Genomic DNA, 27352 nt, shown 5'->3' on the forward strand with positions numbered 1-27352 from the left:
AAAGAAGTACATTAATTTATTGCTGAAACATACAAACTGAAATTTATTCAATAGTTTCCAAAAAAATGAGTTGGCAATTCTTTCTATACCTAGTAATACCTTATAAGATGGAACTTGTTTAAAAGATGGTTCTTATTCTTTCCTCTTCTGACAACATGATTTTTAGAAATAGTATCCTCATACAGTCTTAAATACTTCTAGCATCACTTCTAGTTGCAGCAAAAGGTAGAGTACTTGCTTATAAATGAAGGAAGTGGTGATGTTAAGCATATACCTAAGGCTAAGAGTGAGATTAATTTCTCTGTAGATTTGGGGTTTATAGTATGAACGGAGTATTCCATCTGCTCTTCAGTTTTTGTTGAAAGACTTAAAGGTGTCATTTGCAGATATTTCTTACGTAAAAATAACAATATAGTGTTAACAAAAAAAGCTGACTTATAGCTGGCTGCCACAGTACTGGTATAAGTATTTGCTATGGAATCTTAATTTCTTGATTTAATCTAAGTTTCACCCACAACAGTTTCATCTATTGAGATGAAAGAAACAAAAATCTACTGGAACTGTTGAATGAAGGGCTAACCATATTAGAAAGCAGCAGTTATAAACAGGACTTTTCCAGCTGCCCTTGCTAATAGGCAATTCTAAAATAACAGTGATGTGTGTCTTAAGTTTCTGCTAACAAAGCTGATTTCTGACCAGAAGGCTAGAGTATTCTTTTTCATCTATTAAGCCCTGAAAGTGACAGTTCTTCATATCCCTAATATTTCCTTTTCAGCTCACCAAGGCCAAAATGTCATCTTTTCTTGTAAAACAAAAAATCAAAGCCAAATGGTTAAAATGCAAAGTTCTGGTTAAATAAACAGTCAGTATTTCAGTGGTTTTATCTGCAGCCTGCAGAGCAACTAAACAAAGCCAAGATATTGTCCATCTCTTTGACAGACAAAGAGCCTCAGAGGTCCAGAATGACATGCCTGGGGCTGGCACGTGATTAGAGTAATTAAATTAAATAGCAGGAAACATGTTTTCCATATGCCATTGCCTGGCCACACACAAACTGTAACAGTAAATCTTTTATATTACATTGGTTCAGGGAAATGGATAACCATTCTAAAAATGCATAATGCCCACAAAAATAAAGGGGATAGAGTAGCATATTCAACAGGCTCCCCAGCTTTGGTCACTGGTCTAGTGTGCCAAAGAAGTTCATTCCCTATTTATTTATTACTAAAGGTGCAGCTTAAAAAATGCCCTGAGCATGTGAACATTCTGGATATGTTACTGGATTTACAGTGGAGGGTAGTGCTGATGCTCCAAATCGGGGAAAATCCTCCCAGTAAAGTGAAGAGAAACATTTTTATTGTCTTCCACATTGAAATCCTAGCATATTCCTGTCAGTCTTTTACAAGAGCTAGGCAAGATGTACATACTCAATGCATGTGTTAAAATGGAATTTTTGTTTCAGTTCTATTTTCCACAGCTGTATCAACTCAAATTTCTCTGTTTTCATGGCCAGTTGTTAGAAGAGCCAACATCATGTTTATCCATGCTATAATATAGTCAGATCATCCCACTGACTAGCAATTCTTCTGTCATCCTTGAATTTACTTGTCACTACACTATTAAGATCAACTGGAACATTTGCTAATCTATTTCCCACTCATCTTTCAGTGGTTGATGATGCCAAATCAAACCTCTGGTACTTCTGTTGTGTAATGATTTTGTACAATAGTGAAAAGGCCACAAATCAGTTTGGAAGAAGCTGTTAATCAACTGAGGACACATTTAAATGCCCAGTCCTTGGGATTTTTAGGAGATGACATACAGAACACTTCCTATAAATGAGAAACTCTGAACACTGCAAAATGCTCTTAATATGAATATTATTAAGAATTCAGAGAAAACCACTGCAGCACATAAAAGATGTACACTGAAAGTAAATTAAAAATGTAACTTGCTCTGAGTTACATGATAAAATATATATTGGATAATTTCATAAGCATTTCAGATATTCTATCTTCCTTTTATCTGTCTCCTTGATCCAGAAAACTCAGAGATGAAACAATGGTAATTTCAGTGTTTCTGATTTCAGATCCACCACTGATCTACAGTATTAAGTTTATTAATTGATTCTATTCAATTAAATCAAAATAAGAGCATCCAGCTGGAAAAATAAGTGTCAATTTATTTGAAAAGCAGTGTAAAAGATGATAAAACATTGATACTCTTGGTTCAATCTTTAGCAGTTATGGTATTTCTCAAGTTATTAAATTATGATTCAAGATGTAGTCAGTATGGAGAATTAGAAATCAAAACTTCTTTCTTCTAGTGGAATGCTTTCTTTAGTAACTAATTAAAAAATGTGTTTAACAGTGGATCTAATTAAAGGAGACAACAATGACAGGACAGCAAAGACTAACAACTCATTTTGGTAGTAGGACTTAAAAACTGAAGGGGAAAAACACTGGTAGCTTTGAGTATAATTGTTCTTCTGATTTGCAGCTCTGCCTTTCACCTTTTGATGCTTTTCCAGCATTACCCCATTTAGGGACACAAGCTTCATGCTGTGAGGAGCCTCCATCCTCCATCAGGACCACCACAGCTGCTTCAGCGGCATAGAGGAGCTAAGGCCTGTAGAGACAACTTCATTGCTTATAATGCTCTTATAATGCTATCCTGTACTTAGACCTATGACAGCACAAGGAATTCAGTCCAGTGGATTCTGCCAGCATTAAAGAAACTCAGTTTTGCCCTTGGTGATGCCCTTGGTGAACTACTTAGACCAAAGGGCTTGGACAGTTTCATTTTTTCTGTTCTATTCTTATTCCTTGTTCCTTGAGGACCTCCTCCAGCACAGCACTTCTCAGAAGCTACACAACACAGAGATTGAGCACAGCACCAGTAATGACTGCCAGTTGTTCACTGCTGATGCCACAGCACTGTAACAGAGATCTGTGGAAAGGCAATGCCTGAGGAGTGAGTCTGGTTTCTAACAGGAGTCAAGTTGTGAGACTACTTTCCACTTCTCCTTTTGCAGAGAGTATCTCTGCTGTGCAGTCAGCTGCATGGTTTAAAATCTCCTTTTTTTGTTAGGCCCAAATTCTTAGTTCAATGCAGGAAATTTTTAACACGGAAGATACAGATAGATAGATAAAAAAGATATATATATATATATACATATAAAATATAGATATAGATGATATAGATATAGACATAGATAGATTAGCTATAGATATGTCCTTCTTGGTATCAATTTCTGTTTCATTTACACGATTCTGCAGGTTTAATGCAACTTACATCAGTGGAATTGAACCCCTGCTTTCCAGATTTCCAAATCCTTCCAGTTATAAACCCCTCACCATAAAAGTCTTTTCAATATTTAGCATATGTATTAAAGCAGAAGAAAGGAAAAAAAAAAAGGAAATGTCGAGTAAGAAGTTGCTATGCATCAAACATTCAGTGCCCTGTCTTGTGATTTCCTTATGTACTAGCTGAAGTTATCATGCAGCAGACAGAGTAGGGCTGATCCTGGTAAGACAGCTTAATAAAGATCTTGGTAAAGATCCTGATAAAGAGCTTCAAAACTTTTTCTTATCTAATGTACCTAACCCACTCTAAGTACCTGTCTATAAGTTTATATTCAGCCTTTTGGTATGACACTAAGTAAGACAGAGAACCAAACACTCACTTTATCTCTGACCAGCCAGGTTTCACAGTATCATTTCAAACTTCAATGATCCACTCACTTGTGGCCTCTAGGATTGGGTATTGATGACCAAAATTATGAAGGAAACTGTGTTGTAGAATTGTTTCTCAGTTGTGACCACCTGCATCTCATCTTTACAACAATAGCTTCACAAATGCTGTGCTCCTGTGGGTCTGACACCCCACTGGGCTGAGCCCTCTGCCTCCTCTCTGACCCAGAGCATTTCATGACAACGGATTTCACAGCCTGAAAGCATTTTGAAAGCCACTAAAAGAACTTGAAAATTAAAATGACTTAATGGGCTTTGAGTCATTGTCTTTCATTAAAAGATGGAGGGAAAGGGCCAGAAAGATGAAAGAAAGGATTAGTTCTTTTACAGGATGGTCCAAGCTACTGTAACAGTGACTTATAATGGTGTCTAACTTGAAAGCAGTCAGTGGACTTAGGAAAATGAGCAGCCTGGTTAGTGCGTTATCCATCACGGGTAAGTAAGCGTCGCCATGCTAATAATTCTCAGATTCCTACTGCAGGAAAAGATCTTGCTCCTGTTCCTTTTCTCTTGCTGGTCCTGAGCTGCCTGTGTTTCAGTTCTCAGAGCCTGCCTGAAAAGGGATGGAGATTGTTATGAAAAAAAAAATCAAATCGCTCACACAGCACAAAAGGCAATGCTGTGCCTATTTTAGCTGAATAATTAGCATCCTTAGAGAGACCCAATTACCTGCAGGAAGGCCCAAATCAGAGCTATGGATGGCTCTGAGTCAGGTGTTGTCCCTGGACTGAACCTGGGTTGATGGCACCTGTATTCAGCACTCCCATTTTCATTTCTGTCAGAAACTGTAGAAGATTTGAAGGTCTCTCCATAGTCAGTAGCTTCAGCAAACTGAAATATATGCAGAAACTTATAGGAAACTATGACAAAAGACCTCTACAAATTTAGGTAAATAGTGAAAGCCAGGAAGTTCTAGAAATTAAGGAAGATGCCACGAGATGTGCTGTTGGGTTTGGGTGCCTTTGATACCCTACGACAAGGTGTCAAAATGGCTGAGAGATAAGAGAAACCAGTCATCACCTATCCCTGTGTGCAGTCAAGTAGCTGAGTGATGGAATTATGGTCTCTGATGTGTAGTAACTCTTCAGCTTCTGTTCTCAATAAAGCAAGATCTAGGAGAACAAGTGTTGGAAGAAGCTGTCTCGGTAGTTGTCCCTCTGCACACAGCAGGAGAGCATTTCCCAGCAGTGTTTCTGCCCTGTGCTCCTTCTGGGTCTGTGCAGTAACACAGATCTGCTTCAAAAATCTGCAGGCTGCCACCAAAAAACTACCACACTGCTCTTGTTGATGGGAGCAAAAGGAAAAGACTACGGAAGGAGTCTGATTGAGACTGAATCCTCCATGCTGCACTAGCTGCTTTACAGAGAACCTGAGCAAAGCCTTCTTAAGCCCTTGACGTTGCTGCACTGCTGTAATCTCATAGCTGTAATTTCCACAAGCCCCTCTGCTGAGGAAATACAGGCAGAAGAACAGAAACACCTCCTTGGTCTCCTGGGGATCCAAGGGTCACAGGCCAGAACGTGAGGGGAGACAGGTTATGCACTGCTTTCTGCATTAGGGCACCTATGTCTCCAAGGCATTGGGGCTGAGCTGCACTGCCAGGACACAAACAATGTAGCTGTATGAAGTACACACTGGCTAAAGCCAGCAATAGACTGAGCACTGCATTAACTCACTCTCATGTTCTCAAGGAAGGAGAAAAAGGAAAACTCGTGCGTGTGCACATATGAATGTCTAACAGCGAGAAATATGTCCAGAGGTCAAACAGAATCCTTTCCAAAAAGAGCATTTAAAGAAGCAACTTTCCAAGAACACATAATCCTCTTCAATGACAATATTAATGAAACTCTGTGCTGTAGAATGCAGGAAATGATAAATTGCCCAAAGTTATGAAAGTAGTATCATCTAACTGTCAAAATGTGCAGTGATAATCACTGGGACATGGACTTAGAGGCTTTTGATTCACACTAGTTATGTAGCCCTGATGAAGGAGTTTTGCCTAGTGTTGCCCCAGTGGTCTCCTGACATTCTGCTTTCTCTGACAAATGGGAGCAATAAGAAAAGTATCAAGGTGCTATACCCTAAGTATTTGAAAGAGGGAAAGAAGCATAAAATCTCTTGGATCTACAAATACAGCAGCGTCATCATCAGTTCATGCAGGTATCAATAAAATTAAATAATTCTGTTACATTGTAATGCTACATGGTCAGGCAGACGATTCAGTTAAATAGTTTTATGATAAAATAAGTGTTATTGCCATCTGTAACTGGAAGTTTACAATAGGAGACAAAAATAATTAATAATAAAAAATAAATATTGGCAATTATTATGGTTAATAAATATGAGGCTTTCTTAAAAAAAAGGATCACTTTGCCATTCATCTGGGGATAGGAAAGTATAGTTACTTGGGAAAGAATAATTATTTGTAATTATTCACATTATTATACACTTTCATGTAGAATTAGCATACAAAAAAGAATTATTCTTACAGTAACACAGTTTTTAAAGACCACAGTTAGAAACTTGATAGAAATTAAGAGGCTCTTAAGAATAAGGCTGAGAACAAGCAGGCTAAATATTTAGAGGCTTCCCTGCATGCAGATAAATGAAAAATTTTCACAAAACAAATCCAGCTACACAGCACTCCACCGCCTTGCTCCATCTACACTAGGTTTGATTCCAGAAATCACAGAGCCAGCTCGTGTTGTGTAGGAGTTATAGTGGGGCTGTGCACTCACAGACTTGAGGAAGGGCAGGGAGGTGCAAGGTTAGTGTCTCTTACTGGCTGCAAAGTTAAAGGAAACAGCTAAGGCAGCCTACAAAAAAAGAGATGAATTGAGCAAAGACTGTAGTGGCAATCTAATTTAGGAGGGAGGAGTGGGGAGGGCAGGTTTATTTATAAATCTGACATTGTTCAAAACTTACATTTCCATTTATCCTGCCCTTCACAGCACTTCTCAAGGCCAAAAATGCTGTAACCATCCTGGAAGGATCCAGTGTACAGAGGGATACTTTTAATATCATATCCTCCAAACCATCTCCCTTGTATTTCAGGGCTCTGTACCATTAACAATTAAAACAGTTGCTTCAAGACAGCTATGGAAAATAAAGTTAAACAAATGCAACAAAGACTCCATGACCACATTCAAAACATCTTATTCAGTTAATTAGGGCACTGGATCACTTACAAGTAAGTATCAGGTCTGTCAAAACAACTCTAGTGATTAAGACCCCCATTATCACAGCAAATCACATTGCTGAATGATTTCAAGTTACTAAGGGGACTCCTTTCAACTCTCAGCTGCTGCCTAAGTAATCCTGGGGTGGCTGAAGCAGATGTGTGTGCCTACAGGTAGCCAGGGAAGTTGTCCTGCACAGGCTAGATGAGCTATGGGGCCACAATCAAAACAAGCAGGAGTGTGACACTCAAGCTCAGCAAATGGGGACCAGAAACTGGGACATGCCTAAAGGATGCACCTTCCCAGTCCAGCGTGTGTGTGCCAGGGATAGCATGGCTGAGGAACCCAGATTTTCTTCTGGCTATGCAGTTTGTGTTAATCCAATTTTTTTACCTTTAAATCTTAATTCAAGTTAGGCTGAATTAGAAGAGAAAAAAAGAAAAAAAGCCAAAACAAATGCAAAGCACAAAGCCTATCAAATAGAGCAGTAATATTCCACAAAAATAATTTGTATTATTGCTCTAGCCCAGAGAAGATAATTTCATCCAGGATGCTTTCTGTTTTGCCTAACCAGTAATTCAGCAGATGGTGTTCTAAACTATATTCTTCCACCAAGACATGAGGTATAGAAGCTCCATTACCACCCAGATGATGGGAACTGCATAAGGAAATCAGAAACTAAACAAATAAATGAAAATCAAACAAACATTTCTTAAGTGGATAAGTAGGACATGCTGCTAGCAGGACAGAATACAATAAGGAAATTAACTCGGCTTAGCTAATTTTGGCTGCAAATTGTGAAGTATTCATAAGGGGGAGGAATAAGTAAACATTTTTAGATTGCTGCTTGGGACTAATGTTTATAGATTTTTACCTCAGAATTCCAGTGAAGATAAAAACAGGGTATAATTGGCTTAAGTAACATGGAGTAAATCTGAGTGATCTTGATGATAATGAAGATGGAATGAAGGTAGTGCACAAATGAGTGGTGGCAGTGTCTGAAGTGCTCGTGCTTTGCTGAGGCATTCAGCTTTTAATCCTATTTTGTTAATGCTGGAAGATGACAAAAAGGCTAATGTTACAGTATCTACATTCCAGTAATGTGGGTCTGAGTATGTAAATATTATGATGGATTTTCCTTCATTTATTAGCAATTACTCTTAAATTGTCAGCTATCAGATATACTGGCTTTATTTTTTGGACAACAGGATAGAATAAACTTATATCATTAAATAGAAAAAAGAGATGCACATCATCCTGGGAAGAAAATAAGGCATGTGAATTGCATTGTATTATGATTATTTTCTTCATTATGGGTGCCTCGATGCATGGTAAATAATTTAGAAAAAAGACAGGTGCAGTCTCCCACACAGCAATGTTGTAAATTGAAAACATTTATGGCTGCTTTTCTAATCCTAACACAGGTATTTAAACAAAAGGACACTAAATAAAGTCCCTGTTATGAAAGCATGATTTACTTAAAGACATACAATTCTAAGTATACTATAAACAATAAGGCAAGCAGTACAGTGTTATTACTGTAAATGCTTGTTCTATGCTTTCCTCAGCTAAAATTTAATCTTTTATCTGCTTTGGGGAGTTGTATTACTGATGAAACATTACGCTGCTGCTGTAGCAGTGAAAATAATTGAATCTGATTTACAGAACTATTTGTTCTTACATACTTATGTTGTTGAAACACAGATTTTATTTTAGTTGATGTTATACCAGAATGAAAGCTGCACAGAGCATTTGGAAATGAAATGAACAGTTATAAGAACTACACTGCAATAGTTTTCTGAACTCTTTTGGCAGTAACAATTCATGTACTGTAGCGAGAGGGATTGTTATGCAGTACAACCTCTCTCTCTGTAGATCCTAAGCAAAGTTCAGGAAATGTCACAAACATATTTAACATCTTCATGGAATTTCTCTACATTGGGACTTCACTGTCTCATGCAATTGCTTTGAAGCCTGCCAAGTCCATGGATTCCCTCTCTCCCAGCATATTTACAGGTAGACTTTAGTTTTGCAAAGGTCTTGATGAATACCAAAGTGGTCAGTACAAGCACATTTTCAGATAAGGGGTCTAGGCAGGTTTTAGAAATGTCATGTAAATTATTACAGTTTATGTGAATTTTGGATTATTAGAAGCTGAGGAACTGGGATTCACTTTTACCTTTCCTGTATGGTGTGATCACATGTTCAAGACAGATGCTATGATGGGAAAATGAGCATGCATCAACAAACACTGTTCCACATTCACCAAAACTTATAATGGCTGATGGAGCATAAAACAAGAGACCAAAAAGAAAGACTTTGTGTAATTATTGTAAGAATAGTGTAATAAAAAACCTTGCTCCTGAAATTTAAATTGTTTCAACAATGTGTAGCAAATATATCTCATCGTACAAAGCAAAAACACCACTAAGTTACCAAATTTACACAAAGTCAAATATCTGGAAGGGGATCTTTTAAAAAAAAACTTTATTTGAGAAAGGAAGAGACTTATATCAGAAGGCAAAAAAAGGGAACATACAAACAGAATATATTTACAACACAAAACGAGATCACCACTAAGGGTGTAAATTATAATAAATACAGTAGATTTAAAATGTAAGAGACAATCAATTAGAAATGTGGTTGTTTAAACCCAGTTTTCCTTTTCACTGGTTCCAGGTAGTTTCTCTTATTTTAATTTTATCCAAATTTGAAAGACTCTAAAACTAAAATACACTAATATATTGGGGTTTCTCACCTGAATGACGTTATAAAAATATCTTTTGTTCTTCTGTGAATATACGTCTTTGAAGTGATATTGTACAAAACTCTTCTCGATCGCAAATTTCTCCCCAAATGTATTTTAAAAGATGCACTATCCCTTTTTGATGAAGCTGAAGTCAGATTTCAAAGAAAATTAAAAATACATTATGGGAAACATATATAATTTTATTTTATAGCCTTTACTTTTTGAATGTAAATGTAATTTTTTTCATCCAGGATGGAGAAAGGTTTCTGTTCAAATATGAAGCACACATAAAAATCACCTGCATTTTTCTCAATTAAATCTTTTCCTATCTATTGAGGCCTTCTACGTTAACAGCAACTATTTAGTCCTTTGTTTGGAGACCTTCTAGGAAAAAGGATAATGTATCTTTAGAAGTTGCAACATTTTAGAAGAGACTGAATAGTATTAGAACATAATGTAAACAACGCATGCTAATAACATATTTGAGAACAATTTCTACATTTGGCAAAACAACTATCTCTTTTGAAACCAGATACTGCACCTTAAAATACCTCAGCTTTAGAAATATAAATATTTTTAATAGAAAAAAAACCTGACAAGGAGTCCAGGTCAGTTTGGGATTATCCATATTAAAAGGGATCTTAATACAATGAATCTTTAACGAGCTTAACAAAAGTAAACCTATAAAACAAGGTAAACATATCAAAAGGGAATATGAAGGAAATGTTTCACTGGAAAGCTTCCTTAACAATTTCCCTACTCGCTTTGTTATTTTCTTTGACAATAAATCAATTCATAGAGTGCCTTTAAAAACAGAGGGAGCGCTGCCCCGTCCCCCCTGCCCCGCATTCCTCAGCACATGAATCACTTGGGCTTCCTGTTTCCATAAGGCATTTCCTGCCCCCCCTCCCAAAATCACTTTTCTGCAGGAGAACAGCAGGGACCTGACAAAGTATCGACTTAAATAAACAGGGCCTGGCACTGCACCCAGCCCTGCTCTGGCGGCCGGGACGGATGGACCGGGAGCGGCTCGCGGGCTGCACAACCGCGCCCTTCCACGCCGCCTAACGCTCCCACACAGCTGAACCTGCCTCCTGTCAAGGTGGCATCCAATGCACAGTTCTTATTTTAGGATTCGTCCATGAGACCCCATGGTGAAGGTTATGAGATATTGTACAATTAGTCTTCATTAAAATAAAACTCCACCAAACAACTGATTGGGTATCAGATGATAACGATAATAGCTCTGAGCTTTTTGTGCAAATAACTGACTGGAACCTAATGCTGCATTTTGCTTCTCACCAGTACTTGCATCTGCTGCATTTAAGGATGTCTCTGTGGACATTACCATCAAATAAGACAGAATGAAAAATTAACAAAGCAGTGCAAAAAAGAAAACAATGCAATTTTAAAACAGTGCCTTGCCTCCTTATATCCACCTTGCACTTTTCTCTAAATTAAACTTTATACACCAGCCTGAGACCACCAAGACAGCAGTCAGTACCTGTCTACTGGGGAAAAGGATACCCTAACATTAACAGTGTTCAAGACTACAGTATGATACAATATATACAGACAGCTGAAAGCAGAAGTCAGAGGATTCAAAATCAGAAGAATGTTTCATCAATCAGGTGTGGAAACTACTTCCATCAATTGCTGATCTCAACAGGCTAGGTGATATGAGCTCTCTTTCACTAGGACTAAGTGATGTAAGGTAGTTCTGGGCTAATACAATATCTATCAGCTATTACTCAAAGATTTATGTAGAATAATTGATTGCAACATATATTCTCAATTAGTGGCCATAAGGATGAGCTTCACTATGTTTTCAAGTGTACATACAACACTTCTGCATTTGTTAAATTCTTGGAACAGTAAATCAGGATTTTCTAGCTCAGTGAATCAAAACACAATTGCTTATCAAAGCCTAGAAAACGCGTGTGATGTTTAGATAATAACCTTAATTACAAATCCTGGAGCTATATCTTTGCCTATTACCTGTTGCATAAAAGCAGCTTGCTCCCCAGATTCCATTTGCTGGGTTTGCACATCCTCATCACTGTCCAGTGGCTCCTCTTTGACTTTCACAGCCCCCACCTGCTGTCCTATTCTGTCATCCACACCAGCACTGCTGCTCTCAGCCCTAATGCCGGCGCCGCTGGCGGGAGCTCGCTCCTCCTGCATCGAGGGATCTCCATGAAGCTCCTCCTCAGCTTCCTCCAGGTGACTGCCAGGCTGCTTGAGCTGCTCAATGGACTTGGAGAGCATCTGCAAAGAGAAGACGGGAACAAGGACTGACTCCTTTCACTGATGCCAAACACCGACAAGTACTAGATCTGCACGGATGAAATTAAAGTGTCCACAGCAAACCCGTGTAGCCATGCACTGTCAAAACGCTGATGCATCTGGAAAAAAGGGCAGAAGTTCCTAAGCAAGAGGACACTTTTTATTCTGCAGCAGAAAATACCATGTTTATAGATAATGAAAATCATGACCCATCTGTTACAACTAGTAAACTAGAGAAATTAGTCTTCCTTGATCATCTCCAAACACAAATGCAGAAACATCATTTTACACACAATACAAAATAATAAAGGAACACTAGGATATAAGAGAGCTAGTAATCTGGTTAATATTTTGTTATATGCAAATTAGAGAATTTTCATATGAACATTTCTATCAATTAAAGCATGAAGCCACTGAAAGCCAGCAAAGGAGAAGTGACAGAGGGCTGGTGTCAGTGCCCTGTCCTGTGGCACAAGGACACTACAAGCACGTCTGTCCATGACTGGAAGGTGGTGCATCACAGAGGTATCCCAGTCCCAGCAGTGATGATATAACTCAGCTCCCAAGGCAACACCAGCTCTAGCCTAGTAACTGCTGTGGTAAAGTTCTGTAGAAGTGTCGGATGCCTGAGCATTGCAACCATCTGCAGTTTGTGTTTTGCTGTTTAAGATGAAGCCAATGCATTCCAAAATACTCCAAATGTAGTCCAAAAACCTAAACTGAAAAAAAATCCCACTTTGTTGAAAGAGGCACAAATCAGACACATAAGTCTTCTTACTACATGAGCAAGAAGTTGCAGGGTTGAGTATTTATAATTTATTCAACTTGCCTACTCGATTTCAACTAAATATTGTTTTGTACCATTATTGAGAGGGAAAAAAACACCTTTTACCTTTACTCTTACACACTTTCCTCTTCCCATCTGTCTCCCCCCAGCCATCAATCACATCTTTCAAAGTGAGTTTTAGCTAGTGTTATATACTCAATTACTGAGCATATGAATGGCTTCAAGATTTGTCTGGTTTTGTCACAAACCATGGACCATCCAGTTTTATTCAGCCTGCTAATGCACATAGAAGAATGCTGGGTTGTCATGTAAACTGTGATCAAGAAGCTGCAGCTGGATTTAGGAAATCCCATGAAGTCTACTAGGAGAGTTGAAAGATCAGTTTATACAGTTCCAGTTGATGCTCTGATGCATATGCCTCACATCATTGGAGAAACAAATTCCTCAGAGGAAGCCTGTCTGGCCATTGTCACAGCAAACCTTCATTTTTGAGTTGTAATGGGAGTTGACTGGCTTACTGAAAAGAAACAAACAAAAAACCCTCCTCGTTGCTGTAGTAACTGGCAAATCACAACATGAGTATCCTGCATGCTGCAGGGGGCATGCCCTAAACTGGGCAATCCTTAATACTTCAGCTAATGTGGAGAGTCTCCTTTCATTATGCAGCACGTGAAACATTTCTCAGATCAAAACTATAAATCTTCTCCAGTTGTTTCTCAGGGGAGGACACTGACCAAGAAGGCACAAAAGCTAGCCACATATAATCAGCTCAGGTACACTCCTTTCACTTATTATTATTGTTATTGTTATTATTACTATTATTACTGCTATTGTTGTTAATTAGTTAACAATTTGTGGGGAGCCTTCCTCACTCCTCAAGCAGGAAGAACAAGGCAAGTAAGGCTGCATGGCTGGCTGCAAGTGAGTAAATAGAAGCTGAAACATCTGTATGACAGATAATCATACAAACTACAAGAATCACTGAGTCTGATCCATCTGTAAACCATTCCCTGTGCCTGTTACTTGACACCAGGTGAGTTTTTCTGCAGGGGAAGCCAAGAGAAAATTAGTGCATGCCCACAGCAAAGTTAAGACACACATTTAGCTCATTACTGCTCTCCTTTCTTTTATACTTTTTCACTTTTATGTCAGGCTCTTTCTTCTTTACACTGCTGTATGGGTACAGATCTGCTGCTGAGGTTTCTGAGGCCACACATGATGGACTGCAGTAAAGGATCTATACATGCATCACCTTCAGACACTTCTTGCGTGCAATCAGTGAAGGGAACAAGCACCCATAAGGGGGCTGCATAGACTTAAAGTGGAATTTGTGTGCATTTCAATTTGCAGTGTTCCTGTTTTGAAGCCTTCTCCCATGCTGTGGAACTCAGCAGGTCATTTGCTCTATATTTCAGCAACAGGAGGAGATAAGTAAATTAAATTTTCTAAAACTCTGTGAAATGAAAGTCTTTATATATTTACTCAAGAGAGTTAAAAAGTGCATTTATATTACCTTCTTTACTACAAAATTTTATTAAAAACATCCTTTCCACTATGATTTTAACTAAGCCTCAGGCAAGGGGCTATGAGGCACTACAATCATGTCTTCCCATATGATGGAGCATGATCAAATTGCATGGATAGGAGGGACATGACCCAAAACCTGAAAATCCCTTTTACTGCTCAGACTGTTAAGCCATGGCTGACTGTTTTCTCTGTGTCACCACAATGCTTTCATATTTGTTGAAGTTTTTTTAAAGACATCTTGGCCCCATCCTATGCCAGTAATTATACTAGTAGCATTACTGGACAGTTCTCCTAGGTCAGAAACATCTCATTTTAAATTACATCTCCTGTGCTAGTACTGTATCTGGAGGCACGTGAAGGTGGCAGTTTAGAGTCAGTATTCCTATCTTCTCCATCCAAAGATGGGTTACACAACAGAAAATGTTCTGAATGAAACACTGCTCAGGTCCCTCCACTGCACAGCTGGATACTTTTGCTCACACAATGTTTAAACCTTTCACTTTAAACCCCCACTTACCTTTTTTTTTTCCGACTTTATCTGTAGCTACATGGAGGACTTTCTCCTAATTTTAATGCATCTTTTTTTTTTTATTTTGAAAAAGTGATTGCTGTATCTGAGTTTTATTGGGATTATGTTTGAAAATAATAACAAAACCATAGTTTATTTCTCTAATAAAATGCGGGTTGCACATATTGGTTATATTTTACTGGTATACTTTACTGCTATCACTTATTCCAGTTTAAGTAGTCACTAAAAATGTCTTCATGCTAATGTAACCTATATATTTTTTGCTTTTATCTTCAGGAAATTAAGATGTAAGGGATATGCATGAGTCAAAGTAAATAGTATCAGCAGGAGAGGAAATATTTACAGTACACGCATATGAATGTATATCGATTCCATTGTATAACTGCAAGAGTCCAATCAAAGGAAAAGACATCAAACATATCCTAACCTGCTTGGTTGTACAGAAAAATGGCAGACTAAATAATCTGGACACAGCAACAGACCATTTTATAGGTCCTTCAGCTGCAGCCTCTGTTGTTTTCTCCTTTGAAATTATATGCTCTTGTAAAATACAGTGTTTTAAACAGGATGTCTTTACAAAGAGACAGAATCACAAAGTCCTCCAACAGCCAACCAACACATTTTCATCCTTAACTAATAGTTCATTTTAAATACATGGCAGTCATTTCTAAGAACTCATGTACATTCTTACAGAACACTTTTCCCCCTTCCCTCCTAAGGCAGTCAGATTACCAACTACGTGATTTGTATGTACATTGTCAACTGCACTGAAAACAACTTGGGCACCTGCCTCCTGTTGTCTCTGTTACTCATGTAGCACCAATATTTCTAAGGGATGTATTTATCTTTCAAGATCATTCTCCTGCATTATGGCTTAAACATTAGTTCTCAGTAAAGGAGAAAATGCACTGGGCATTTTCCAGTTCCAAACAGACAACAGTTCCCGTAGTTTTGCCCAAATAATCCCCTGCTATTAGCAATATTTGAAAGAGTATCTCTCACCTAAAGAAGATGCTAGTCAGATTTTTAAGCTGCAAAGCCAAAACCTCAGTGTAATATTTTCAGTGAGGCTAGATTGATTTACTGCTTCTGAACCTTGTCTTCCACTTTCCACCAAATATTATTCAGAGAAGTGAACGATTATTCTGGGCTTTAATGTATCTTTTCAATATTCCTACTGGCAAGAAATAATAGTTCTAATTTTGCATCAACATAAATTTCTGTATTATTTTCATTTTTTGTTAAGAGATATTGCTAAACTGAGAACACCATCCAAGTACTAATAAATACTTATTTCCTATATATTTTTTTACCTCACAGGCTTTCCTCATCACTGATTTCCCACACAGAGATGCTTTAAACCAACATCCTAGAATGAAAACTGAAATCAAGTGTTTCTTATATAAGCCTTAACATTATCCATATACCTCCCACAGTTTAGAGCACACTACCAACTGCCCCATTATTTGACCCTTTACTTCTCCAATACAGAGAATTTTACCATTGAAAACAAATTGCCAAAATGCTATGAACACACAACTTAAGAACACACATAGAGTTCCTGCACTGATCAAAGAAAATCTTGGCCCCAGTGAAGACTTCACTTTCAGTAGATGCAGGCCTTATTTATCATACATAGCAAAAAATAACTTCTAAAGACAGATGGCTTTGTTCATTTACTCTTCACATTATGATTTCTGAGATTTTTTTGAACACAGACTTCTGCTAGGGGCTTTGCATTTAGATTAGTTAAATCAAAATCTTCGTTTTTTCTGCAAGTGGCTGGGTCAAAGCTTTCTAGATACAGATATACACAATAATATCAAGATTTAAAGTTTTTTGTTGTAGTAGTGGTCTTTTGGTATCCAATTGCACTAATTTTAACTGGGGGTTTTGGACTTTGGTCTCCCTTTATTGAGCAGAATGAAGATCTGCAATGGTGATCAAAGGGCATCATGAAGAAATAAGCTGTCATTTGGCCAGAAGTATATTAAAGTTGACAATGGCAAAGCTGGTCTTCCCTAAGACAAGCTGAGTTCAGGTTACTTCACATTCATTATTAATTCTGGGACACGGGGTTTTACCTACTTTTGGAAGAGATGTCAACATTTGCAGAATGTTTTCAGAAGGTCAGTGTACTAGATCCCACAGGTATAAATGTCAGACTTCAGTGGAGACATATACCATTTCCCACATCAAAAGCCAGGCATCTGACAGCTGACCAGAAATAATCCATAGAGATCTCCTCTTTGCTAGTAAGGACAGAGGCACACCTTTTGGCAATGATTTGTTCCTTTACAGAATGTAAATGATCCAGGGGAATCCTTTACCTCTGACCTATGTTAGATTTTGCTTGTTATCACCCCTACAGCAGCACTGGCTTGCTGCTGAAGTATATTAAAAAAAAAAAAAAAAAAAGTTTTTTTTTTAAACACAAGATAAATACAAGAACAGTGGGGTGAGGAAAAAGTGGTTCTCTTCCTCTTTTTATTGGTACACCTATAAGTCAGCCAAAGAGATCAGTCCAAACCCACTTATCAGGGAATGATACTGACATATACCCTATCATCTTGGGGCAAACACTCAAATTGTGGGTTCAGTTGAATATACTAAGGACTTAAGTACTTGAAGCCCTAAACATCAGAAATAAAATGCTAAGGGAAACTGAAGAAAGAAGATATTAATTTGCTCTAAGATCTTGATCAACTAGCATTTCACAGTCTTGACAGTTTAAAATGGTTCTGGTTTTTTATTACCAAAACTTTTAAGGTCCTTGGGTATTCCTTATCAAATGAAACCTATGTATTTTCCATGACTGAAAAGGCAGGAATTACATCTCTGTGCAGATTTCATTATTCATCCCATGAACAGAAGAGTAAAGGACAGACAACAGAAAAAAACAAGTTCATGAGTTCACCTGATACATGCCCAAACTTATCTTAAGAAATAAAACACTTGGTTACTTTCCTACCTGGTCTAGAATACCTACTGTTTAAAGTTTCAAATAACTATAACTTTGCTTTGCAGAATTTGATTGTAAAGCTGAGCAAACTATGTAATGAAAAAATAAGTTCAGCTGTGAACAGAGGCAAGTTTTAAGACTGAACAAAGTACACTCTACCACTCTAGCAGAGTTCAAAATCCTTATGCAGTCACAGGAGTTCAATCTGAACTTTTAGCTAAAAGGTTAAAGAAGACAGCTTTAAATTCAGTATTTCAAAGCTACTCCATGATTTGATCTTTTTTTTACTCTCTTGTCTATTGGCTACCCTTAAATTCCACTTTATAAAAATGAGGTTCTATAACTGAGGGGCTTCATAAGGAACCCCCCTGGCTTTCTGTGTCCCTGTGGATAGATACATGGTTAGAGCACTGACATTTTTCAGTGCCTAATTCCTCAAAATGGTTCTTCTGAGAATGGAGAAGAACTTAGATGCTGCAAACTGTAAAGTCTGATAAACCACCTGCATCCTCAGAAAACCCACTGCTTCCCTGGCTGCAACATGATCTCATTCCTCCTCAGGCATTTGCTGCTCTGAGGAGTTACTGTGCTCCTGAAGAAGCCTGGTTGCTCTGGGAGTAGGAGTAAAGGAGACTGAGAAGCTCTTGGGGCAAAAGTAGGCTATGGATGTTCAAGGCAGAGAGAGGCCCTAGGAGACACTTAAATTTCCACTTTCTGCATATGTGCATAGCCTACACTGTACAGAATAAAAGCTAGATTCACCAGTTTTGTCTCTTCATCACAAAGAATCATGTGAGAATGAAGGCATATTTCAAGTATGAGGGAATTATTCTTATTAGCATGCATTTTCACTGTAGTTCAACTGAAAAAAAAAGTTACTGAAACAAAGCATAATCACAGACCAACTCTAATCTTTTTCTTTCCTTATCCTATCTATCTCTGGTAAGATGCAATGCATTCCTAGTCCTACATGACTAGAAATACATGGTTATGTGCCTCAAGTTTAATTTTCACACTGGGCAGAAATGCTCCTATATGCCACAGCACATACCCTCAAATGCTATGGTAGAATTTATATCAATAAGCATATTATCTAAGAAAAACATTTCAGTGGGGTTCTTTGCTGGGTGAGGAACGCATGAACTGATGCATTTGTAGTACAAAGACTCAGTACTTTAGCAGTTAAAAAGCCTTTTTAGACAATTGAGGGAAGGTAAAATATTTTCAAAACCTGAGGCTACGAGATATACATATGCCATCTTGATTAAACATATGGAATGCATACTCAAAGAAAAGCCAACTGGAGTCCTAGTTGAGTAATCAAAACACCCAAGCTGAGAGGGGTTAACATGCAAGGATCAGCTCTGAACTTTGAAGTTTTCTGGTCTTCATTTTTCCTAATTAAGACAAGATTTAATAACCAAACCACTGTACAAACTATGTACTTAAACTCTAGGTTTGTTTCTAATTTTGTTGGGAATTCTTAGTAGATTCCAAAGAATCAGTAACCCCTGGGAAATTCACCCAGTAAGTAAGGTGGATTGATTTTTTTTTCTGTAGGTACAAGAGCTGAACATCCACTTTTTGTCTTTTCTTCTTTGATATTGCCTCTCATATATAGTTATTGAGTAACTCTAAAACAGAAGAAGACAACTAAGTACGTGTAATTAATATCTTTGTAATACTAGTGCAGCTTCAGCAAACAACTTGTGGAAAGCTGTGTAGTAAAGTGCAGAAAAATGTTCTCTAAATAAAAACATGCAATTACTTGTATATCTTAATTTCAGAGCAGGCAACAACTTGATTTTGTTGTAGAAGTATTGCTTCCTGATAAATCTATTCAGAATCTGTTGCTCTTTGTTTATTAATGGATTGTCCCTTTTCTTGTTTCCCCCGCCCTCGCTCAGAATAAGGTGTTACTGTGCAAGGAATCTTTTACTACACAATTCAGCTCCGTGTCGTATAAAAGCGACAGGACATTTTTCTCTTTCTCCTTATATGGTCATTTTATTACCATAGGTAATAAATTTTCATATTACTCACAGAGAAAAGTCAGTTTGATAAACACTGATTAAAAATTTCTCCAGATGTTTATTAAGTTTCTTACATAAACCCATAAATTTAATAAGCTGATTTGAGTTCAAATGAGTTATCTGATTATGCAACATTCTAGTCCACAATAAGGAAAGTTTTAATACAATTCAAAAGCAGCAACTGGAGTGATTGCTGCAGCTCAGAAGTACATGTCAATTTTTAAGACATTCTTTATCATTCAACAGGAAAACACCTGTTAGGTAAAACTGTAAGCTGCTTTGAACTCTATTTTGTTGAATTTAAGGCTGATTTCAGAGCCTTAAAATGAAGATCCATACAAATGTATGCATCAACTATGCATAAACAAAAAAGATACTCCTGCAAGAACTATATTGTCCATGATGACACAGCACCAATAACTAAACTTTGTTATTAGTTTTCCACCTTTCAATTTATTGGAAAGTCTTTACTTCGGGAACTCACCTTATTCATGTGGATCTGCTGCTGGTATTGTTTCTGCTTCTCCAAAAACTGCTGATGCTGCTGCTGGATGACCAGCTGGGCCAAAGTACTCTGAGGAAGAGGAGCTGACTGGGTTCTGTTCAGTGGCCTGTGACGAGGCAGCTTGTGGGCAGCTCTTATGCCAGGTGAGACTCTCTCCTTTGCTGCTAAAGGAGACTGCGGATGAAGAGGAACCGCTCCTGCAAAACAGGGACATTTCACTCCCCTGTGAAAAACAACAAACTAACAGTTCTAAAAGGAAAGAAAGCTTTCAGTAAGAAGAGGGATGTATATTGCAGAACTCTGCATCTGCACTGATGCAGCAGGACTTCTATCACGTGCCTTGCCATGCTGGGAAGTTCAGCTGCTGCAAAAGAATGTGATGAAGTAATCATTTTCTCTTTTCTGTAATCATTGAATTCTTTCAGGCTAACAGACTGGAACAGAATCGCTAAAAGGGAAAACAAAGATGCTGTCCTTTTTTCTTCCACCCTTCCACTTTTCCCAAGAGTTAGGATGTATGGTATTTGTATTACCACATTTAGTTTAAACTGAACACAAATGTCATTAAAAGGTCTTAAATTAGTATTGCTGGAGCTTTAATCATTACCAGTCACAAGAAGTTTTTGCTGTCTCATTTGTTCTTTCAGTAACAGATGCTGCAAGAGAGCTTGGTGGCTGCTGTTTGGCTTTCCCTCCAAAGCAATATGAGGATGAGTTGAGGACGGAGGAAGGTTTCCTCCATACTGTCCAGCCAAGGCCACTCCTTGTCTGAGTGATGGGGTCTCCCCCTTCTGCTTTTCTTTGAATGACGACGAAGCCTGTCAAAGAACAACAGCATTGGTAACTGCTTTTCAGAGAAGGGATCACTTATACCTCTGCTTGATTAGATGTCTTCACGAACACGTACAGAAGAAAAGGTTAACATCCCTATCTTACACTTTCACTGTGAGGTGAAAAGGAAGAACATGCCAGTTAAATGTAGCACTGTGAGAAACTGAGTAATAAAACCAGTTGGAAAAAACTCAGCAATAAAAGCCGAAGCATAAGGAATTACTAGTTAGAACATTATTAATGAAAGGATGGGACCTATCCTTAAAATTCCTAAAGACCTTTGCACAGCCTCCTGCAGAGGAAACTAGAGGATCAGAGGAAATCATTTGCACTGAGTTTGGAGTAAGCAAGGCTTGTTTTTTCACATATCGTTCCATCACACAGCAAGCCAATCAGCAAAACAAAATAGTTACCTGTAGTAGTGGGAAGCTATTACTTTTCCTGGAGCACTCCCTGACTCCCTGAAGGACAGCACAAATGTAAGTTTTACCCTTTGCAAAACAAACTTGTACAGTTAAACTCTCATCTGCAGAACCATCAAGAGCTGTTTTATGTGTGTGGCATTTTGAAGTGCCTTTTCAATTGCACAGTTATTGATTTAAAGCTTTTGGAAGTTTTGGCCCTTCATCATTGCAAATGTACTTTAGATCGCATTGTTCTTTGCCTATTTAAAAAAAATTCTTGAAATGGCAGTTCAAGCAGAACAACCATTTTTACAGTAAGAATAATAACCCAACAGAAATATGCATGTTGAGGCTTGCAGATTGCCACTTATGGTAAGCCAAGGTAAAAACAGTATCTCTGATAATATAAATTCCATACATTCTAAAATAAGGTTTTCACCAATATTTTTGGTGTATGCTTACTTCACACTGCTATCACACTCCCCTGAAAAATAAACACCAAAGTAAGCTTTACATTCAATTTGCAACTGCTTATTCTAGTAACAGAAATAAACATTACTTGCATAAATCAATCCCCTTTTTTTTTCTAATGCCAAAAGCAATATTTGGTGCTAGTGGCCACATCAAAAGCTTGTAAGATTTGAGTGAGCAAATGAAACATACTTTCATTTCTTTTTAATGCTATAAATTTGCTTTGAAGCTAGTTGAAACTAGTTATATTTTTGTGGAATAGCTAAAAAATTTTTGATGATATCCTCTGAGAAAGTAAGCATTACTTTTCATGATGTTCAATTTTTCCATCCTTTAAAAACAATAATTTGCTGACTTTTAGAGAACCGATTTCAGGCTTACATAATATTCTTTGCAAAGTTCTGTACCTGATGTTACAATGTTAGACTGCAGCAATATATTACTGCTAAGAACAGTAAATGTATCAAAAAAGCCATAAAATAACATGGAACTTGGACTTGAAGCTACATTCAGCATTGGAATTAAGTTGCATTATTACAAACCATAGTGGATCACATAGATATAATTTTTTTCACCTCCTCTGAAACCTGTGGTTACAACCTCGAATTTTGTCACAGAAGTTATAAATTCACACCATGTTGCATTGAACCACCATATATCTTTTTTTTTTTTTTTTTTTTTTTTTGAAAACCAGGTAAATGTTGACCAGTAGCAAAATTTTCAGGTATTCTACTGTGCTAGAAAAATACTACATTCTTCTACAATGCTCCAGCCCAGTTTAGGTCATCACTGGAATCTCATAGAAATCAATGGTGCTGTAATTTATCAGGTAGAAATGATCACATAAGTTAAACTTTTATACTAAATAATCTCCTCATACACTTCTTGCCACATCTGAAATCCGTTACCTGGCATAAATGCAATGCATGTGGCCCATACTTAGCTAAGATCCACACTGGCACTTGTTTTTTTGAGATCAAGAAGGAATATTGCTTTCAAGTTGTGCCCTCAAATATCAGATGTTGCCCAATGCATACAGAGGTCTGGTTCCTACTCTGAATTGCTTGTGTTCCAAAATGCTAAAAATATAAAGAGAATAATCAGAAAGTAGATTTTCTGGAAGCAAAGATATGCGGGAAGGCTTGAGACTGGTCACTTACACTGATTTGAGGTTGTATTGCTGGGAGTCCCAAGGTAATGTTGGGCAGAGAAGGGGATGTGTACAGACTCAACAAGTTCACTGATTCATCCTGTATCAAAAGGCGTTGCTGGGAAACCAGGTGCTGGAATAAAGGGAAAAACCAACAAAAGTAAATCTCCAAGCTTTTTATCTTGGTTATTTTATGCTTGTATCCCAATACACTGAGAGCCAATTATGTACCAGTCATTGGTTTGCATCCCAAATGGAATTCCAGATACAGAAAATTACTGTCCATGTAAAAACATTTTTCTTAAGAAAACATGTGAGTGGGATTATTCCTTGATTAGTAAATCAAACTGCGATGCAAAACTTGAGGATTCCTAGACCATCTTATCAACTTCTCATCAACTCAACATCAGTTGTTCTCAACAACTGGACTTTCACACCAAGAAACTCAGTGGGAATTTATCCAGCAGAGTAAGGATTATATCCAGCTGAACCACACATATGGATGTATCAAACCTTTACCATGGTTTCTATGAGTTTTGTTTTAAGGTATGAAATGTGATTTTTAACTAGTCCATGTCTTTTGTTAGCGAGATTACAATACAGGGATGTTTCAGGCACATTATTTATTTCCATTAACATGGAAACTTTGTGTAGAAAGTAAGGCATATTGACAAATCTGCCATTTAAAATAACAGATTCTCTCTCTCTCTCTCTCTCTCTCTCTGCATATATACAAAACCAGCATCCTGTCATTCTCTGATGATGGGATGCTCCTCACAGCTTTCCTAATCCATTCAAGTTAAAATTTTAACACTTTTGAAGAACTGTGATATAGTTTTCAAGGACATGGAACTGCTGATACTTTTAATTACTTTAAAATAAAACCAGATATTCTACAAAGTTCACCCTTTTTACTTCCAGAGATTATTTGGGAAGAAACATAAAAAGATCACCACATCAGGAATCTTTCTGAAGCCTTTGCCTTTCTGCTTGAACAGTGATATTTTTCAACATGTGGTCTAGTAAAGTTGCTTGAATTATATTTTCTGTTTAACTCCTGCTTCCCTCCCAGAACTTTGACACAATAAGAGCTACAAAGGTCTTATTAGACCTAGGAACTCTGGCATGATATGGTCCCCAAGGGAACAACATCCTTGAAAAAGAATACCCTGTGTAACAGTATGACACAGTGACTGCTTTCTTCCCAAACAAAAAGCATATGGGACTCCAATAATAGACCACCTCCAAGAGGGATACTGCACACTCGGGCTTTGACTAAAGTAAATATAATAACTTGTCAAGCATGTTGTGGGGAGCTGTAGATTTTCCCCTGGACAAACCTGGAATATCAATTAACTCTGTAAAATACTTTGTGTTAATACAATGCAACTTCAGACCATCAATGAAACGTGGTTAAGCACAAAAACACAGGATGTTATTCCAAAACATAACCTTCCTCATACAGTTTGTTTGGAGATACGACCTATCACTGAGACAATAACAGTAGAAGTCTATCCCTGTAATTTTCTTTTGGTACCTAGGGAATGTCAACAGATAGCGCAGGAAACAAAGAAGCTCCACTTGTATATTACATTAATTCCTGGCTAACAGTGTCTTGCCTTGATAACATCCACCTTTGACCATGAATAAATGCAGGTATGTCAAGACTATGGAGATATTATGGAGGAAGTCTACAAGTATTTAAGTGAAAAAGGATACTCTAATATCCTAGAATTAGAGTGCCTCCTAGAATATAATCAAATTTGAAGCAATGGCAGCATTGATACAACACCACTTGAAAGATTTGTGTTTAATATTTGGTTTTTGGTATACCACTATTACCTTCTAAGATTTGAATTAACAAAAATAACAATGGCAACGTGTATAGCAGTAAAACGCACTACCACATGAAGGTCAGGCATGATTATTTCATCAGGTAGAAGCAATGATGTTATTTACCACAGGTTAAATATTAAAATTTCAATACTTAATACTGAAATATTAAATTAATATGATATAATTAATATTGAAAACAGGAGTTAATTAGTAAAAGTATCTTAATTTAATTTCTAATACTGCTAATAACCTGTCACTTTCATTTTGGTAAATGATTGATTTTTAAAAATATTTCCAGGTAATATTATCCTAAGCATCAGTTTAACCTCACCTCCCAAAATAAATGTAGTAGTCCACCTGCATAGATTAGGGTCCTCTGTGTATCACAGAATCCCAGAATGAGTAAGGTACAAAAGGACCACTGGACATTATCTAATCCAAACACCCTGCTCAAACAGGGTCCCCCAGAGGCGAAATTTGTGATCCCAGCTGCAGCTTTTATTTTTACATGGTCAGCAATTCCCTGCAATGGTGGCACATGCAGGATTTACCAAGAGAGTCATTTGGCAGCACAGTGACTAAGCCAAGTCCTCGTCCTACATGCAGACATGGTGGTTTGGATTGGCACCTAAATTACCCCGAAGAGCAACTTGCCCTGCTTGCTCCTCTACTCATTGGGTCCGCAGATCCTGCTTACTGATGCTTAAAATAGCCCACCACAGAGTTATCCTCTTTCTTAAAATAGAGTACAAGAACTCAGTGTAACAGTGCACGATGATCAACAAGTAACCACGAACGACCGTGCTCTGGTTGTGCTGTGGGACCTGCCCTCAGCACAACCTCAGAACACCTACGTGTGCATGTTTATATGCACATTTACAGATTACGAGGGGAAGACAAAATGGTTTGGCTTCAATACTTGTCAATTGTGGAACTAACTGTCACAGCTTTCAATATTCACAATTACTTACACTTGTATTTCCTGAGGCTTTTGGGATGATTTTCGAAAAAAAACCCTTAAGACTCTCTTCACATACGCTTGACACAAACCTCAGCAGGTGGTCAGAAACCTCAACATTTTTCCACTGGCTCCTTACAAAGATCACTTCAAGGTGCTGAGTATTAAAAGCATAGGACTGTGGAGTTGTACAACACAAATATGTGTTTATCTGTCACATATGTAACTTATATCTCCTGTATAATCAAGTGATATTCTAGGAAATACTGCTTTCCAAAGCACAAATAGAAGAAAGAAATTGATCTGAAGCCCAGTTACACCAACTGGAAACTTTCCATTGCCTTCAATGGCTTTTGACCAGACCGTGAATGCCTAAAATTAATCATTTCACATGACTAAAGCAGGTTGTCCCTCTGAACTCAAGGGACATGCTGTGCAGGGGCTCAATTCTGCTTGCATTTCTCAGGCAAGTAAGATTTAGCCCCAGCACAGCAGGTGACCTGAAAGTGTATGGCATGCTACAGGAGACAAATAGCTACTGCGGTGAACCTTGATGATACTGGAGACAACTGCGCCTAATAAAAACAGGATTTTATTTATAAGGTGCAATTAAAATCCCGAGTTCAACTTTCAAGTTTCATATAATGAGACCAGTGTTTTAACAAATGGTAGTGAAAGCACCATTAAGGGAACTGTGATAGTAAAAGATTATCTGCAAAGCTGCAGCATGTGCAGCACACCTTTGTTCATTCAAAAAATTGTAAACGTCTACCCACCAGACTGTCTGCTCCAGAGAGTAAACCACTTTAAAGTCTCACTATTCCCCTGCATGTGGTAAAAATACTTTAAAAATCTGTTTCATTACTGATAATGCTCTAATTCTGTCCATGCACTGGAGTGTAATCATTTATGGTACTGACTCATGTTTTACTGGTAAATGACTCTGTCATAGCAACCCGTTTTTCCCCAGAAAAAAGTGTTTTATTTGCTGCCATGAAAACCGTGGCTATCCACCCACAGATATGAGCACAACACTTACTGCAAATGTCACAACAACGATTATGAAACAACAGCAATATGAGTCATACAGGATTACAGAAAAACAAGTGATATTTTGGGTGATTTTGGAACACTCATCCTATTACTAGAAACTTCTGTACTTTGTGAATCTGATTAAAAATTTATTAGCCGTATAGACTTTGTTAGGCTTTGGCCAACTAAACTAGGAAAGAGATCTGTAGGAATTTGGCTGCTGTTAAATTACCAAAGAAAATTCCACTGAAATAAGAATCACTGAAGCTGAGATTTATGGAAAAATGTTTGCACCCACAGGACCACAGTACTGAGAGTCAACTAACCAGAGAAGTAAAGAAATCCCCAACTGGATCCAGAA

The 27352-nt window shown here is 37.7% G+C and overlaps 1 protein-coding gene across 4 annotated transcripts in view; it reads right to left on the bottom strand.

Annotated features, from left to right (window-relative positions):
• HDAC9 (histone deacetylase 9) overlaps positions 1-27352 on the bottom strand; it is a 278167-nt gene that overhangs the window by 178049 nt on the left and 72766 nt on the right. For 3 of the 4 annotated variants that reach the window (XM_063411115.1, XM_063411110.1, XM_063411120.1), the window contains 4 exons: positions 23176-23298; positions 20917-21127; positions 20289-20506; positions 9402-11948 (listed from right to left, as the gene is read on the bottom strand). In XM_063411115.1, the coding sequence (XP_063267185.1) occupies positions 11628-11948; positions 20289-20506; positions 20917-21127; positions 23176-23298 (873 nt within the window). In that variant the 3' untranslated portion in view covers positions 9402-11627. Of the gene's footprint in view, positions 1-9401; positions 11949-20288; positions 20507-20916; positions 21128-23175; positions 23299-27352 lie in introns of those variants that run through there. The other variant, XM_063411127.1, reaches the window with a different exon arrangement.

The sequence above is a fragment of the Prinia subflava genome, chromosome 1 (genome assembly GCF_021018805.1).
Source record: "Prinia subflava isolate CZ2003 ecotype Zambia chromosome 1, Cam_Psub_1.2, whole genome shotgun sequence".
Lineage (NCBI taxonomy): Eukaryota > Metazoa > Chordata > Aves > Passeriformes > Cisticolidae > Prinia > Prinia subflava.